This window comes from Psammomys obesus, unplaced genomic scaffold (assembly GCF_907164565.1).
Source record: "Psammomys obesus unplaced genomic scaffold, mPsaObe1.curated_primary_1811, whole genome shotgun sequence".
Classification (NCBI taxonomy): domain Eukaryota; kingdom Metazoa; phylum Chordata; class Mammalia; order Rodentia; family Muridae; genus Psammomys; species Psammomys obesus.
Genome location: NW_026585626.1, coordinates 4091221 through 4110286, shown reverse-complemented (window position 1 = coordinate 4110286; position 19066 = coordinate 4091221). Strand labels below are relative to the sequence as shown.

Sequence of the window (19066 nt, the reverse complement as noted above, 5' to 3'; positions counted from 1 at the left end):
ACCCGCTTGGAGACTGAAATGCCATGGGCTACACCTGTGCAAGAGTTCTATGTTATCTCCATGAATGGCCCATGGTTAGATTATCAGTCTCAAAAAAGATCTTGGGAGCTATATTTTTGTTGGTTCTGTTGCTTTCCTTGTGGAGCTCCTGTCCCCTCCAGGTCTTTCTGTCTTCCCCACTCTTTCATAAGATTCCCTGTACTCTGCCCAAAATTGGTTATGAGCTTCAGCATCTGCTGTGATACACTGTTGGGTAGAGTCTTTCAGAGGCCCTCTGTGGTAGGCTCCTGTCCTATTTGCTGTTTTCCCCCTCTTCCAATGTCCATCCAGTTTCCCTTTCTGAATGAGGATTGATCATCTTACCCAGGGTCCTCCTTTTTGCTTAGCTTTTTTAGGTGTACAGATTTTAATATGTTTATCCTATGAGTCTAATATCCACTTATAAGTGAATATATACCATGTGTATCTTTCTGCTTCTAGGATACCTCACTCAGGATGATCTTTTTTGGATCCCACCATTTGCCTGCAAATTTCAAGATTTCCTTGTTTTTAATTGTTATCTATCTATCTATCTATCTATCTATCTATCTATCTATCTACCTACCTACCTACCTACCTACCTACCTACCTACCTACCTACCTACCGGCCTACCTCTGCCCTATATATTTAGTCACCTTTGTCTAGTGTCCACAAAATGATGTCACCTTTAGTTATATACCATGTACTGTTCAAGTCCAAGTACTGGGGTTGGGAGACAGCAGCCTTTCAACATTTCAATATGTATCTGTCAGAATATAATGTATATATTTTATTTGCAAACCTGTTAAGTAACCTATACTTTGGTTTAACTGTGGTTTAACAATCACTTCATCACAGTTCCTGCATAATTTCATGCTGCATGCTATCAGCAGCTGCCCTAGCAACTAGTTACCATGGTCCTGTTCAACCTACTCCTTACTACAGTACATACAGAAAACCCAGATACACCAGATAAAATGCACTTCAAGTAATAAGCACAATTTGTAAAGTACTCATTCCAACACTTACTATTTATTTTCAGTAGAACTAGAAATACAGTATCAGGAAAATTTTACTGATAAACATCCTCTTCAAAACTGCCCTTTAAACATTCTCAGGACTTTTACTTTTGACCAAGCTTTTACTAATTGATATATTTAAGAAACTTTTTTTTAATTCATATTAAAAATTTGAAATAAATTTTATGTTAAGTATTTTAATATGGATATTTTTAAAATTTCAAGTTATGCAAATGTACACACATATACATGATCTACATATATATCTCTATATGTAGGATATTAGTGTATATATCTATCAGGCTATGCACACACAAGCACGTGCACACACACACAAACACAAACACAAACATACAGTTGGAATTTAACTATGTTTTAATCTAGAAAAGTCTAAAAGGATAATAACTATCTTATGAAACAGAGACTATGATTTATAAATCCATGAAAAAATGACTATAAATATTTAAAAATCCATCAGCATAAAAAATTAGTACCTTCCACAATGTACTATAACAAAAATACTAATAAAAAATAATGGATGTGAATTCATTTCATAGTATATGGAGAAAAAATACATACCTTAAAATATTAGTATTTTATAAAATTATAAAATAAATTACTGAGGTCTAATAAATAAAAACTTGTAATTCTATTTACATAACAAAAAGGTAAAGCTTAAATTTTTTTGTGTTTTCAGCCCATATAGCTATGTTATTTAAAAATGTGTAAAATGTGTGTTTGTGTACACCAATACACAATTAAATTAATTTTTTAATAGAAAACGTCTTTAGCCGACTGGCTGAGCATTGCGTTAATGGTCTTATATTCCTCTTTTCTTTATAACCCCATGTTAATAAGAATAACATCAGCACTAGAAAAAGCTGGAGAATTATTAATAAATTAGACTTCCAAAGACTGTGTTGAAGATTTATAATCTTTGACATTATCTCTTAGTTTAGAGTTGAAGAGAGCACAGGGGACACCAGTAGCACACGGAGCATGTCTGCAACCAGAAGGGAACACAGAAATTGTAGGAGACTGTAGAACTTGGAAAATGTTTCCGAAGTTAATGAGGATTAGAAGCAAAAACAAAGTGAATTACAAAAACCATGGAGGGAGAAAGGCAGGGAAATGTACATAATCCCAATGGATGAGTAATAGTTACTCTTCTTTGCACATTGTACCTTATCCAATAAGTCTTTCCTTAAGTTAAGGTTATTAACAATAACAACACTAATCCTGAGAATTTGATTACGTATGAAAGTTTGTTGGTAGATTCATATAGTGAAAATTCAGTATGATTTTTAAACGCCATGTAAAAGAATTGTATTCTATGTGTAAAACAAGGATTTTAACTTAAAATGCTAAATTGAAAGCAGTTCTGTAGCTGTCAGAAAGCCTGGATATTTTTCTAAAGAACTCCAATAGTATGGTTATCAGTTCAATCACAATCTCTGCTCATCTCCACTAAGTGACAATGCTCAACCTCAAGAGCACAAGTTTCATAGACATCCTGCATACCTCAACTTAGTCTGAGTTTATTCAAAGCCTAGTAAACACATTAGAGACACACATGAGAAGTTTGTCAGAAATGAGACAGCACCAAAGAGTATCCAGAATGCAGTACTGACTGCAATAATCTACCATGAGTCAGGGGAAGATTAAAGCAAACCAGGAGGAAAACCAGTGAAGACCCTAAAGGAAGAGGCTTGCAGGAAGAGACAAAGAGCGAGTGACAAATTGCTATTTTAGACCTAAGCTAAGAAGCCATGGTGACGCCGCTGAGATGCAACTAGAGACCTCTCAAAATCTGCAATTCTGATATCAAACTAAGATCTTTAAAAATGAACTGAAAGTGGAAATTATAAATGGGAAAAAATGAAAGGAAATGTTAAGAACAATGGAGAGAATGACAACTTCTCCCCAAGTGATCCTCCTGGCTTATGTGGAACTATGAACCCAAATCCTTCCTTGTTTGCTTTGGGTATTTTGGTACACCAGTGAAAAAAGTGGCTAATGCATAGATTAATCTTATGATTAACCTCAGATTAGGAGACATATAATACCTATGTAGCCATCAAATATCAGATTAGATTTGAACCTGACTGACAATATAATAAATAATACAAAGTCACACACAATTATCAATTGTGCAAATCTATACTTACTGAACGCAAGGCGGTATCAACCAGTAGAGTTCGGGAACAAGATTTACATCTTTCTGGTAAACTTTGAATTCCTTGAGTATTTCTGACCCATCTTTTATCTAAATCACCTGTTTTTAATAACCACAATAACCACTTTTTTACTACAAGCTGTCAAACACAGACGGGACATTATATCAGCTTTGCTATTCTTTACAAACAATGTCAAAATCAAGTGCTAGCACTGTGACTTGGCAAGAAACTATGGTGACTGCACTGTTTCTATGCCTCTATTGAGTTCTAATTTTGAATTTTTTAGATATGTGAAATAACCAATATTCAATCATCATAACCTATAAAATGATAATTTCATTTTGTGCAAAGAGTCAACTTTGACATGCTATTATTCAGAGCATGGGCGTAATACAATGAGTGTATTACAGTAAGTGTTGAGTGCTGGCCTAGTGTTACAAGGTCATGATTTTGGCCATTAGTGCCATATAATACATGGCAATATATATATATATATATATATATATATATATATATATATATATTACATGGCAAAGCTATTACTATTTGTTTTAGAAGGAAAAAATGCTTTACTGATTTTAAATTTAAACTACCCATTTTTACTACTTAACATATTTTATAACCTACATGCAATTTCATCAAAAAACAAGCAACAAGGCCTTAGCCATTTATAACTCTTACGATGAACAGAGTGGAGAAGGAGAATTACTTGTAATGTAGGGAGTCTTAACAAAGTACTGAGTAAGAATTGGGAGTTAGAGGGCAATGATTACATAGGAAACATATGTCAAACCACAAGGGGGAACACACAAACAGGTTTAGGGGAAAACTTTTAAATTTCATATATAGCTAGATTGCCTGTCTGCATGCCTGCCTTTCCATCTGTCTTCCTGTCTTTCTTCTTTTCCGCTTTTCTTCCTGTGTTATTTCCTTCCCTCCTTCCTTTTTTCAAACAAGGCTTCACTATGTATCCCTAGCTTCAAGCTTGTAACCCTCCTGACTCTACCTAAGCTGGAATCATGCTGCTTGTACCACCACTCCAGTCTTACTATAAAGCATTGCTCAGACAAACTGTTATGTAACTACATGTTGGTTACTTTACGATGTCATCGTTAGAACCAGAACCATGTTAACGTCCAACAATATTGATTGATGAATTATACAATCAAAGGAGACTCCAATTTTTTCTACTTATCATGTTAAATATAGTTGTGGGGTTTTTTTTTTTTGTTGTTTTTTTTTTTTTCACTTGAAGGCACTATCCTGAACAACTATTAACAGTCCATAAAAGAATTGTGAAAATAAAATCCTCAGAGGTTAAAATGAGCATTACTAAGTGACTATTTAAAATATTACACAGAACAAAATGGATGGGACTATATATGGAAGACATCAACTTCAAACTCTTTGTCTGGTTAGGTGATGCCATACAAACAGTTCAAAGATGGGCTTAAAAAAATTCTGAGTGAAGCAAGCGGTAAGTCTTGGGAATTAGTATTAATCTTTCAAGGTGAATATTGGGGCCATATATGTCAAGCCCCGAAATAAAGGAATAATTATTATGACTGATATATTAGTTATACAAAGTTAAATTTGATGATTAAATTATATAATCTTCAAAATTTCTTTCTATTATTTCTCTATGCCTTTAAAATTAAGAGAATGCAGTCTATAAACCTGATGACATGCATTACTTATATAAATTATTGTAATGACATTTTAATACAAAACTGGAATCACTCCATTTGATTTGCAGCAAGCATTTAAATATATATTAACGTATGTGGCTATTTGCACTCTTCAAGCATTACTGAGAGTTTTATGCTATCTAAGGTGGTCTGTTTTGAGAGAGGAAAAGTATTCAGATACACTGGTGAATAAAGCAAACAAACATTTCATTAAGTGTCAAATTTCAGACTATTAATTACTATTTTTACACAATAGCTACAGTTTGTTGACTTAATTGATTTTCTTGTCTTTAACGCTTTGGGTTTAAAACTAAGCTGGCAATTTGCCAGTCTAGCCCTCGTTACAAACCACTGTTTTAATCTGATATTTTCAAAGCTGATATTTAAAGTACCAAAATGTCAAAGATCTTGAGGGAATATTTAAAATAGCAACACCTGATCCTAGCCATGACCTCCCTCCACCAGAAGACTGTATTGGGCATATAGACCAGAAATCTGTATTTCTGTGGTCTACAAAGCACGCTCACCCAATCTGACATGCAAAACTGAATCTGTGCTTCAGAGGAATTTAGGTTGTTGGAGGTATGAGAAAATTAAACAACAAAACCTGAACAGCTGCCGAAATGGGTAATAACGATGGCCAGAGTTCACTTGCTAGCACACATGTCCAAAACAAAATAGCTGTGCACAGTGGTACATACCTACAGTCCTAGCACTTAGGAAGCCACGCCAGGAGGGTATGCTTAGGCCTCACTGGCCAATCACTCTAGTTAAATTAGCAAGCTGCAGTTTCAGAGACCCTATCTCAAGATATAAGTTGGACAGCAATTGAGGAAGATGCCTGATGCTGACCTCTGGTTTACACGACACACACACACACACACACACACACACACACACGAGAGAGAGAGAGAGAGACAAAGAGAGTTATATGTGCTGAGATATATGAAAGTGTACAGTGAGTATAAGACATATGATAACAATAGCACTACCTAATATATAACTTGAATCCTGATTTTAAAAAAAAGTATAGAGACAACTGAAGACAGCCATAAGAAAATGGAGGAAAAAAAATAACTGCCAACTCAGAAATCTATAACACTTCAGATATGTAGAGTCCTTTCATTCTTGTTTCTGCATTTTTTGATGAGAATTCTCATGTCTTTAAATTATACTTCCCCATTAGTTAAGAAAGCCTACTGGCTTTGAGGATTTATGCTATGACCATTCAGTAGTTTAAACCTATATTTCTTTGGTTTATCTTATTTGGAGTTTGCTCTACATCTTCAATTTACAGGCTTATTGTTTTCACTATACAATTACAAAAGATAAGCCACAATAAAGTCAATGAAAAACAATAAATACTTAGGAAGTACTATAACAAGAAATATGTAAACCTGAAACAAAAAAGAGAAGTTGAAATACTCCTAAAAAGCATCAGCAATCTTGAACAACTATACAGACCCCTGGTTCTTATAAAGAACAAGTCAGTACTCTAAAGATGCAATTCTAAGTTATAAACGCATGTGATTTAAATAAGCATACTAATAAAATTTCTAGATAAGATGAGAAATATTTACATTAAAAATAAGCAAACAATTTCCCCTTCCATTGGGCTTAGCAGAGAAAGAAGGAGACAAACATGACATAGCAACTAATCTAACAACCAGTGTGGTATTCTTGATTGGGTCTCTGAAAAGAAATATAGGTTAGTGGCAAAGATGATGGAAGTCTAACAAGGCTGTAAAGTTATTGTGCAAGGTTTTTTACAGGTGTTCATAACTACTGTGGTTATAGAAGACACAGACTTTAAAGTGATCTAAGAAACATTTGCTGAAAAAGAAGCACATCAGTGATCTCTAAAACTATTGTTGCTATGACTATTTCCCACTGTTAAGATACAGCAGCTTGTGCACTTAAACTGGTATTACTATATCATATTTCAACAGAGCCAAAAAATATAGCTGTAAATAAAATCTCTTTTTAAAATGTGTTTGGTTGGAACAACAATAAAAACAGAATGAAAAGGAGATATCAAATAGGGTTATATGTGACCTTACCAAGTTAATTAGTTGTGTATGAACCACATCTTCTACCAAAACTGCTGTTTCATGGAGAGGCCTCCTAGCATCACCTAAAGAAAACCTGCAAAAAAAAAAATAATGAGAAATTAAAAGACGCTATTATTAACACTGCAAAACAGGTAAAGCAAACAATTGTTATATACTTCTCATTATAAGAATCAGCTGTATAGAGGCACAATCAATTGTTCTCTCAAACAATTCAATAATGCACACTTCTAAACTAAAGAAATAAATGTCTTCTTTATAAAGTATAACTTCCAAAGAAAGTATACAATTTTCTGCATTCCTTCTTGGTTTACAGAGTATTTTTTAAAGGTGAATTTACTCTGTCCAAATATAAAGTACAAGTTCACTTCTCAAAACCCACAGTGGGCAGCTCACAACCACCCATTACTCCAGTTCCAAGGGAATACAACACCTCCAGCTTCTGAAGGCTCGTGCACCCTTGGGTTGATACCCACAAACAGATACACATGCATATACTCAATTAAAAAAGAAATGAAAATATTTTTGAAAATGGAAAATATCTCCAACCATGTGACAACAGAAGCATCACAGTGCCATGTAACAACTCTATACTGTCAATACAAGAGCAGAGCAATTGTTAGAGGATATTTGATCACTGTGGACCCCAAGATTGGGTTATTTGTTGGGAAAACCTGTTTCAAATTGTGGTGTGGCTCAGCCCTAGCAGAGACCTTTAATCCAAGAGCTTTCTGTTTATTGTAAACAGGATTAAATAAAGTTAACCAAAGGTCAAGAGGTGGAGCAAGCAACCAGTTGACAGTCAGTGAACACAGGAAAAAAAAATATAGAGTATGAGGCAGTCAGGAGGACAGATAGAGAGACACATATGAAGTAGAAGGGAGGGATACTTCAGTTTGAGGAGAAAGGCCAGCTTTCTCTGCCTCTCTGGGCTAGCAGGCTTTCACTCCAGCATCTGGCTCCAAAGCCTTTTTGGTAAAATCAAACATTTTAGATATTGTTAAAAATAATAAGCAAGAGTCACATAAAATATGTAAAACAATAACAGAAAATTGTTTAAATATGAAAATGGTACCACTTATGATCTCCAGCTACATACAAGCAGAATATAAAGAATGGTTTACAATTTTCATTTACAGTATCTGTACTAGATATGCAGAGACTCTTTTTCTCTTAAAGAACACCCAAAACTTCACTGAAATCTTACTTAAAGCCTGTGTTAACAGAAGAGAAGGCTAAACAATTCAAACACAATGAAAAGACCAACTCCCACTTGAGCAGAGAACAATGTGGCCCTTATGTCAGTATTAAAGGCATATACTTAACTCACAGCAACTTACAATCTGGAATGAACCAGCACAGATTTATTTCAAGGTACAGGAGAAGAATGTACAGACCCTATAAAGGCAGGAACTACATTTGAAGAACTATTACATAGGTGAGAAACCAGTCCCAGTGATCCTGATACTTGCAGTATGAGGCTGAGGAAACTGCATTCTTAAAATGTCCTTTACCTACCAAGGCTTAAAAAAAAGAAAGAAAAGACTCTTCCCTAAGAATGTCTGCTGTAAACTGTGCAAGGCTGTAATCCCAGCACTCAAAAGGCAGAGGTAGAAGGATCACTCAAGGACAGCATGGGCTACAGACTGAGGTCAAAGTCAGTCTGAGTTATACACAGAGAACTTGTCTCAAATAAAACAATAAAAATAACAACAACAACAAGACACATACACATAAAATAAAAAGAGAAAAGAATGCTATTATGCCAAAAAATTTTAATAAAAAATTAAATATCATAATGGTAGAACATTTGCTCTCTCTATACAGACAGAAAAGATAATGAATAAAGCTATAAATTGATTTAAAGTGATTTGTATTTATACTATTCTCAGGTACCAAGTAGAAATCCCTCCAAGAATAAGTTTAATCACAGACTTACACCTATTTTCACCTATTCCCATGCATAACATATCAAGGACCTCTACATATACTAGAATAAATCATCCTGAATGAGAGAGCAGGACAGCCAACCACAAAATGAGACCTACCCAAGGCAGAATAATTAAATAATAATTAAGTATTAAATACGTGATTCATGCTTATGACACACCTATAATCCCAGAACAAGACTATGATGCAAATACAAGTGTAAGGGCAGCCTAGGCTACATAGTACAGCTCAGTGACAACATAAATAGACATAAAACAAACACAGTAACAAAAAAAACTCCCAAGTTGGTTGATCCTATTTTAAAAAGCCCAAAGAAAAATTCTTATATGAGAAACATGATAGTAGCATTAAAATAAACAAAAACAAACAAACAAACAAACAAAACCTGCTTGTTGGGAACCTCCTTAATATGAGAGACTGACATGAGAGACCCCATAGAAAACATTCAATAGTGAAAAAGATAACATGGATGGTCTCTTCTGTCACTTATTTTTTTAATTAAATATTTATTTTTTTAAAGTAATTACAGTTTATTCACTTTGTACCCCAAGGATCTTCAGCAACCCTATATCTGTCAGGGGTCTAATATCCAGAATATATAAAGAACTCAAGAAGTTAAAAAGCAACAAACCAAGTAATCCAATTTAAAAACAGGGTACAGAGCTAAACAGAGAATTCTCTGTAGAAGAATATAGAATGGCAGAGAAACACTTAAAGAAATGCTCAACAGCCTTAGCCATCAGGGAGATGCAAATCAAAACGACCCTGAGATTTCACTTTACACCTATCAGAATGGCTAAGATCAAAAACTGAAGTGACACATGCTGGAGAGGATATGGAGAAAGAGGAACCCTCCTCCATTGCTGGTGGGAATGCAAACTTGTACAACCACTTTGGAAATCAATCTGGCACTTTCTCAGACAATTAGGAATAGCACTTCCTCAAGATACACCTATACCACTCCTAGGCATATATCCAAAATATGCTCAAGTACACAACAAGGACATTTGCTCAACCATGTTTGTAGCAGATTTATTCGTAATAGCCAGAATCTGGAAACAACCCAGATGTCCCTCAGTTGAGGAATGGATACAGAAATCATGGTAAATTTACACAGTGGAATACTACTCGACAATCAGAAACAAGGAAATCATGAAATTTTCAGGCAAATGGTGGGATCTAGAAAAGATCATCCTGAGTGAGGTATCCCAGAGGCAGAAAGACACACACGGTATATACTCACTTATAAGTGGATACTAGATCTATAATATAGGATAAACATACTAAAATCTCTATACCTAAAGAAGCTAAACAAGAAGGAAGTCCCTGGATAGATGATCAATCCTCACTCAGAAAGACAAACGGGATGGACATTCGAAGAAAGAGAAAACAGGAAACAGGACAGGAGTCTACCACAGAGGGCCTCTGAAAGACTCTTCTGCCACTTCTATTCAAACAACTGCTGAAAGTTTTAGCCAAAGCAACTGGAAGAAATCAAATATCCAATAAACAAGAGAAGAAACATCATCTTTGCTTATGGATCAAATGATCTAGCATACATTACATAAAGTATCTAACAAAAACAGAAACCAGAGGCAAAAAACAAACAGAGCAAAACTCAAAATCAGCATGTACAAGTCAGCTCCATCTGGGCTAGAGCAGAGGCTCAGTGGTTCGAGTACTGGCTGCTCCTTCAGGTGGCCATAGTTGTGTTCCTGCCCCCACACAGCACCTCACAATACTTGGTAGGTACAGTTCCTATGGATCCCGTGTACTCTCTGGCCTCTGTGGGCATCAGAAATGCACGAGACACACCCATCAATATAAAATAAAAATAAATCTTTTTAAATTTGCCTGTTTCTAGATACTAGAAATTAAAAAGCTGGAGAAAAAATAGGAGAACATGTTCACTTACAATAGAAACAGAAAGACTATAATAAAAAGTAATGTAATAAAAAAGTAATACTAATAATACTAATAAAATAGGCAAAAGACTTACTAACTAGAAACCATATAAAACTGCTGAAATTAAGGAAGATGAGGTCCAGAAAAAGTAAATATATAAAGATGAAAGGAAATCTTTTCTACATGGCAGAATACTGTTAATACGACCAAACTGCCTACAGTCATAGATTTCAAAGAATCCCCATCAAGGATCCACTGTTGTTGTTGTTGGTGGTGGTGGTGGTGGTGGTGGTGGCGGCGGCGGCGGCGGCGGCTGCGGCGTGTGTGTGTTTTAAACAGACATACTTGACAGAAACTGAAAAGGAAGCAAATATTTTGTCACAGTTGTAGCATTTCTAGACCCCTGTTCAGAGGGCCAGTGAAAAGGCAGGGAGGAAAAGAGAGGGGTGGGGAAGGGCAAAGACAGGCAGGAAGGCCATGATAGAGCAGAGTGGCTCATTTAAGGGCAGATAAGAAGTAGAGAGATAGTAACAAGAGGACTCAGGCATGATGAGCCCTGGAAAGGCTCCTAGTGACACACTTCCTCCAATTACACCTAGCCTAATCTTTTCCCCCTCTTTCATTTCTGGTAGTCTTTTCACTTTCTGATTCCTTCAGAAATAACATGGCCTAGGTCAGAGAGATAATACTGAACAGTCTTGAAATGCTTTCTATCATGGTGCCAGAGGTGCATTCACTGACCCTCAATACAGTCAAGACCAATCACCACACCCATGTATGGGATCTGAGGATGGCATCTGTCAGTCAGCAGGCCGACTTAGCTGGTATGACATTGGAATGCGGCTGCAAGTCAGGGGTAGGGGGAAGCACCCAAATGAGGTGCCCATAAAGGCCCTGCCCTGAGCCCAGAAAACCTGTTGAGGTTCACAGGGCCCATTTTCCAATTATTGACTGCACTGCAACCCAGCCACCAGCTGCATAGATGGGGTGCTCGTTTTTGATAAAAGAGAAATGTTCCAAAAGTCAGGTGACCTGGTTTAGTCCTGACTCTATCACTCTGTAGTGCTGAAACTGGCAAGTAACTTGGGGTTTCAAGGTTTCTCAAACCCTAGGAGACTAAAAGATGCTTTTCCAGTTTTAGATTTTAGATTTTAGTTCACAAGAACTACAGTCCTTAAATCTTAAAACGACATCTTTAGGAGTGAGGCAAAACTATATGAAAAAAAAAAAAACTGTATTGAGAGGTTAAAAAACTTAACTAGTTAATTCCTGGGACTGGGGCAAAATCAGCAGATCACAGTCCTTTCAGAGCAGGGGTCCAGCAGCAGTCCCCCGCTCAGATAAACCTTAGGGTGTGACTAGGGTCACGTAACCTGCACATAACAGGGCAGTACTGGGGTCAGGTGTCCTCCAGGTAGCCAGACCTGACCATTTGCAGTTTTGGCGCCTAAAAACAAACCAATCTTTTTAAAGGTCAGCTCCCCTAGAGACACTTTCACCCAATCCTGTAACGTCAAGACTTGCACTTCTCTGCTTGGGTTTTGTCCCCATAAAAACCCTGTTCCCCTGGAGTTGGGGGTCTCTTGCCCCTTTGTTCTTATAATGGGCAGCTACCCAGCTTGAGTTTGTAATAAAAGAACCTCCTGTGTTTTATATCGGACTCAAAGTCTGTTGGTCGTTTGGGGACTCACGATCTGGGTATTTCAGTATCTTACATAGTAAATTAAACAATAGTCATGAAGTAATAAAAAAAAAGGGAAAAAACTGAAAGAAATTGGTAACACAAACTGAAACGTGAAAATAAACAGAGGATGGAGGGGAGATTTCATTCATTTCTGATGAGTGGAAATCATTTCCAAGAGTCACCTCTTTCTCCCTGAAAAAATTGACTCTCATCTAGGGTTTTAGATTGTTCTTTTTCAGGACACTTATCAGGTCACTCATCTAATTTAAATATTTGTTCCCAAATTTCACACCCTGGTGTGAAACAGGGGAAACCTGAGCATGCCTGAGTTGATGAACCACTTAAGATGGCAGCAGAGGAGGCCAGTGCAGTAACAGTCTCTGGCAGATGGCTGAGCCAGGGACTGAGGCACTCAAGGTAGATTATCCTCAATGTGGTCGGCAACAAAATCTACAAGACAAGCACCAGAAGCTTCCCTGGGGCAATGTGTGTCCTCAGGTGCTGAGCTGAGTTCAGTATTTACCATGGCTACTGATACTGCTGATGCACATAATGTACTGTGTTATGCTGCTACTGTGGTTAACAAATTACTGTGATCTGGGGAGTCATTTCCCTCCTGAGCTCTGGTGTTTTGGGACATCTCCCTATGCTAGGTAAGATTACCCTGTAGTAGAAACTGGGTGACAAACTGTTTTAAAGAAGGGTTTGGACTTTCTATCTCCCCTGCCAAAGTTTCCTTTTTACCTGCTAGACCTTTGGTTGACTACTCTTTTCTAGGCTGGGTGCCACTATAATTCCTTGAAAATTATAGTGGAATGAGAGTGAATGAACAGACTACAGCCCTAGCATGCAACCTAGTCCACTAAGCTGGCACTGGACAGTACATGGAAAGCACACGCATCAGGTCATGTGATTGACTCTGCATCTTCTGCGTATCCAAGGGGGCAGGTGGAGAGGTCTGGACATGATCAGTCGTTCAAGGCAATTAGTCACAAACATATGGCAGTTAGCCTTACTCTTCAGTTCTAATGTTTCTAAGTGTCACCATTTTTATCTGTCTACTTCTCCTGGGAGGAAATAAAATTGATTAACAAAAGCTTTGTGAAATCCAAGGCAATGGATAAACCAATCTATCAGACCAAAATCTGAGACAAAAGACTTCCTCATAATAAATGTTTTCCTGGCTTGCTTCACATTTTTAGCTTTATCTCTTGATTATATAAATTTCTAACAAGTCACGGGTCAGATGGTGTCATAACCTATAAGATACTTTACTGGGGAATAGGAAAGATGAAGAAAGCAAATTAGAACCACTGATGCTGATATTGACCTACACAGTCTGTTTTAAAACCATCTCATGGTCCTGAACCCAGCTAAATGCAAAAGACAGACCTTTGACTGAATGTAAAGTCTTTCTGGGCAGTGCAGTACTGAATAAGCAAAACTGTAAGACATTAGAGAGATTAACCTGAAGTGAGTAATGAACCCCAGCTTCAATTACTTTGAATAACTAAATCTTACTAGGCTTTTTGAAGAGAGAGGCAATAACTTCAAGAAAACTGTTAGTCTATTAGGCCTCCACCCCAAATTTAGTACTGCTAAAACATTATTGTTGTTACTAGAACTTAGAAAAAAAAAAAACCTCAACTTTTGATAATGCTGGAAATAGATGCTGTGTAACTACAACAAAATCTGCTTTCAATATTGTTTAAGCAATCTGTAGGGTTGGTAGTGTAGTTCGCTGACAGAATAGGTGCCTATCGAATTCAGTCTTCAGGACTGCAAATTATGAGCAAAATATTATGTAAAAAATGAAAATATATATGAACCAGGATCAGAGAGAGTCATGAAAATTGGTACTTAGCTATGGGAAAAGGAAGAGAGTAACATTTACTCTCTTAAGTAAGTAAAGCAGACCTTTACTTAATCATATGAGTACACAAATGAGAAATACTCTTGCAATGCTGCCTTGATTTTTTTGAAAACAATTTATTCTTTAATTAAATAAATTTGGAAATATCCCAGCATTACTGTCTACAACTGAAATGTATGTTACCCTATTAGATGCTCTGAAATGTTCTCCAAGAAAGAAATATGATCAGCAATGTACTTACAATTACATTATTTTCTAAGCTATGTTAATTCTACAACAGTGAACATCAATTCAGGAACACTGATTGGAGAAAAAGACTCCAAATAACTTAAGGTCTTTGGCAAAAGGATTCCAAATATGCTCCAGGCCAAGATGCTAAAAATACAAAACCAAGTTCTTCAGTTTTAAACAATGAGACGATGATAGTAGTGAGAGCAAACAATGGGGCATTTAAAGAATTCCTTTACACATTCAAAAAATATTTCTTGTGTGTCTATATCATATCAGACACTGGTTTTCTTACACACTGGGACACTGATTTTTCTGACTCATAAACTAATGTCTGATTTTTCAGTTAATGTGATATTATGCACCCCCACTCAAAGTCAACTGGAAGGATTCCTTTCAACAAACACATCTCTGAATAATGAACAGTGTGTCTTCCCATACAGACTCTTCCACAGCGAATGTCAACTTCTAGAACACCAACGCAGGACCTCCATATTTTCTCACAACAGGAGACTTGGCATCTTCTGCTCTAAGAAACTTCCCATACATATGCTCCTGATAAGAAGCAATGAATCTGATCTCCCCTCTTATTTCCTGTGCTGAATGACCTCAGTCTTTATGACCCAGTGTTTGAGAAGCCCGCTTTCATAAACCTAATCAATCTCATCCCTTCCCTTTCATTTTCATTGAGATTTTTTAACCAAGAGACAAATTTAAAGTCTTGTACAACAGACCTTTACATACATCCTGGAAGAAACATCTTGATGGCATCTTAATGCCTTATTTCTCAAATTCAAAGCTGATACATCCACATCCTTATCACTGTCTATTTTCCTTTAAGCCAAAAATATGTATTGTGTGATTAGCATGAACAGGCACTTATTACATGTGCTGAGCCATGGAAAACTATTGCTCTCTAAGTTGCCATTACTGTACTTGCCCTCTGCCTCTATGGGATATGCTCTCTACTTAAGTAGAAGTCTGTTTCTTTTGTGATTTCCAAACATCAGCTTAGCTGAAAATATAAAACCCTACTTTCAAAACTATGAATAAGCATGTCTTCAAACGTTTTGTTTTGTTTGCTAAAGGGTATCTTTAAAAACCAGCTTGAGATATTATTTACATAGCTTGCAAACTTGATTGTTTAAAGTATACAATTTTATGATTTGTAAGTAAACTTACAGAGTAGTACACCCATCTATATAATTCAGTTCTAAGACTGTTCTCTTGTACCCAAAAACCTTATGTCCCTTGACAACAAACTCCTATTCCCATCCCTGCCCAGGGCAAACAATAAAAGACCTAGTTGAAGTCACCAGACCTCATGTTTCCATTCCAGGTTTAACATTCCTCACGTTTTAGCATGTAGGTCTTTTGTAAAGCCATTTCCTCAGAACTGAAACAGGCCTTCCTGGAGGGAGAAGGGGGGATGCGGTATATTATAAGGCCCAGAGACCTGAGAGAGTGAAGAGATTAACAAGGCCCTAGCAGACAGTCCTTGAGGCTCTCATGCTTGTTCACTGGGCAGAGAGCCCCAGAGTGCAGCCCTCTTGAGCAGTCACTGACACAGTTCCCTTGGAGTCATTATAAGCTCTTGGGTTCAGCAACCTAGACTCAGTGAACTATTTTCTTAACCTGTAGTCAGGGAACAGACACCTGCTTGTATCTTCCCAAAAAGTAACATGACAAGACCTCAATGTAAAAGCTACAAGCCTTGGGAAGCCTTTCCCAAGACCACCACTGTCAATGCTTAGTTAATCACAGTAGTTTAGTATTCACTTGCTTATATATCAAGGCTTAAGTTTTTATTTGAGTAGAAAAGTTCTCAGGTATAAACAACAACAGCCTTCTAACCTGCATGGTGAGCAAGTCAAATATGGGCAACCGATCCCACAACCAACACTTGTGTTGCCTGTTTACCAGTGAACTAGCTTCAGGTCTGTCTTTGAGCCAGTTTGCCATCTTGTCCAAAATGACATCATGTAAGAGGTCATGGAACATCCTGCTTAAATTCCTATCCCATGCCACAGCATTACATATCATCTTTTGAACTGTGAACCCATTCAAGTCCCTAATACTTAAGAGATGCAGAATTTTCTTGACAGTGTTAAGTTTAAAGTGTTTACCGGATATGGTGGTGTATGCCTTTAATCCCAGCACTCAGGAGGCAGCAGTAGGTTCTGTGTTCAAGTCCAGACCAGTCTATCCTCTCTCAAAATAAACAAAATTTTTCTAAAGTCATAAGAAAAAAAAAAAAACTGAGCATTGTTAAGTTTTTCCTGACTACATTCATTCTTCCCTCAATATTTTTAGAAGTGAAGCAAAATTATGGCAAAATCCTAACTTAATTATACTTGTTATAAGTAGCATTCTAAAAAAAAAAACACAGATAATAATTTATATCACTATTTAATTAATAAAACTACTATGCATAGTTTTTTTCCCGATAGTTATATTCACAGACGCCAAAATATTAGTCCAGTACAATACAAGAGTGTGCAAATGAAGATATAAACAAGGAAAACTCTGCAAAGTCATTGTAGAATCAATAAAGAATTTTGAAAATTAATTGCAAATATCTGTGACTGCCAAAAGGAAAATACATAATATATTCCAGTTGTACTACATAATATATTCCATTTGCTTATTCAGAAATGGATTCCATTTAAATCATGAAGCATTCAAGACAACTGTCTTTACAGAATATGTAAACTAGACAATGATCAGTCACTTTTGTTCAGAGAAAATAAAGAAAACATTTATCTCTAGTCTCAACAATATTCCTCAAGTCAAAATGGAATTTAGTGTACCCAGAAAAAATGCAGTTTCAATTTATTCTCCAGAACATGCATAAAAAAGTGATGACATGAGAAAGATGTTAAGATATAATTATATGTTATGGTTCTATTGAGAATAAACATAGAACATACATTAAATGATCTTTTGGTTTCACTTTAGATTATAGACCAGAATTTCACATTTTGGTGTATATATAAATAACATTTTATAAAAGTCTACACAAACTATCATTAAAAATCATCTATTAAGCTGTACCATTGAGAGCTTCATCTGTATTTAACAAATTACCATGAACATATGAGGGCATCTAAGTATACTGAAAATACTAGTAAAAGCATATTACTTTCTCTTGGTACCTAAAGAGTACTAGTTACAGATTCCACATAGAAACAAAGATGTGAGGACAATTAAAATAAATCATGTAAAAGTATACAGCCTTTGCACATAGCCTGGATACAACCTTTTGTGAGATAAGCTCCTACAATATGAATGCTGCATAAGGGGTTATTACACAGTATTGTTTAGGAACTGATGACCAGAGTCTGGAGATGAATCGTCAGATGCTAAACCCTTGGATCTGGAGGGCCAAATGCACCAGGTACCTAGCAACCACCAGTGTATACTTATAGTCATCATCACAGATACCAATTTTTGTTTTCTGTTGGTCTATTAGCAAACTGAATTAAGGCAACAGAATATATGAAATTTTAGAAGAATAAGCTTTAAATTATATACTTTTAAAATGAATTTTAAAATATACTATTATATTATTTAAAATTCATTTTGATGGGTGAGGAGAAAAGCTGTTGTTACAATTCAGGGGCCATTTATTATCTCACTTTTCTGGAAAAGGATCATCAAGTCTTTGTTGCAAATCTACAGCCCAGCATCATGCCAAAGCAGCAATGCAGAAATGCCTGAGCAGAAGCAGTCGTGGTCTAGTTCTACTCTGTGAATAGTTTCTGGAATCTGTATAATAACTATTATAGATCATGAAATACTACTCTTCTTTCGTACGTTTCCCAAGAATTTAAAACTGTGGAAAACAAAAAGTGTATTCTTAGTTAAACAAGCTGGACAAATATAGGCATCTGTACTGGACAACTTTCTGTCAACCTGACACAAACTACAGTATTTTGGAAGAGGGAACCTCAGTTGAGAAAATACCCAACAACGGTTGGCAAGCCTGCAGTGAATTTTCTTGGTTGATGTGAAAGGGTTGGTGTTTACCTCTGGGCAGGCGGTCCTAGATGCTATTAAAAAACTAAACTAAGCAAGTTATGGGAGCAAGCAACGAAGCCGTGCCCTTCCACGGGCTCTACTTCAGTCCCGGCCTCAAGGTTTCTTCCTGATCTCCCTTTATGATAAACTGCAAAGCTGTAAGGTGACATAAAGCATTTTCTCCTGAAGCTATGGCCCTGGTGTTTATCATGGGAATAGAAACCAAACTAAGATGCCTGGTACCTCAAAATATACCTGTCCTTTCCTTTGTAGGATCTATACAAAGAAAATAAATTTAAAACAATGAAATTACAGTAGGATATAATATAATAATATAATATAATATGATATGATATGATATGATATGATATGATATGATATGATATGATATAATATAATATAATATAATATAATATAATATAATATAATATAAT

General features: G+C 36.2%; 1 protein-coding gene across 4 annotated transcripts in view; it reads right to left on the bottom strand.

Annotated features, from left to right (window-relative positions):
- Supt3h (SPT3 homolog, SAGA and STAGA complex component) overlaps positions 1 to 19066 on the bottom strand; it is a 344588-nt gene that overhangs the window by 169248 nt on the left and 156274 nt on the right. For all 4 annotated transcript variants that reach the window (XM_055612450.1, XM_055612473.1, XM_055612464.1 and 1 more), the window contains exon 3: positions 6964 to 7048. In XM_055612450.1, the coding sequence (XP_055468425.1) occupies positions 6964 to 7048 (85 nt within the window). The remainder of the gene's footprint in view (positions 1 to 6963; positions 7049 to 19066) is intronic.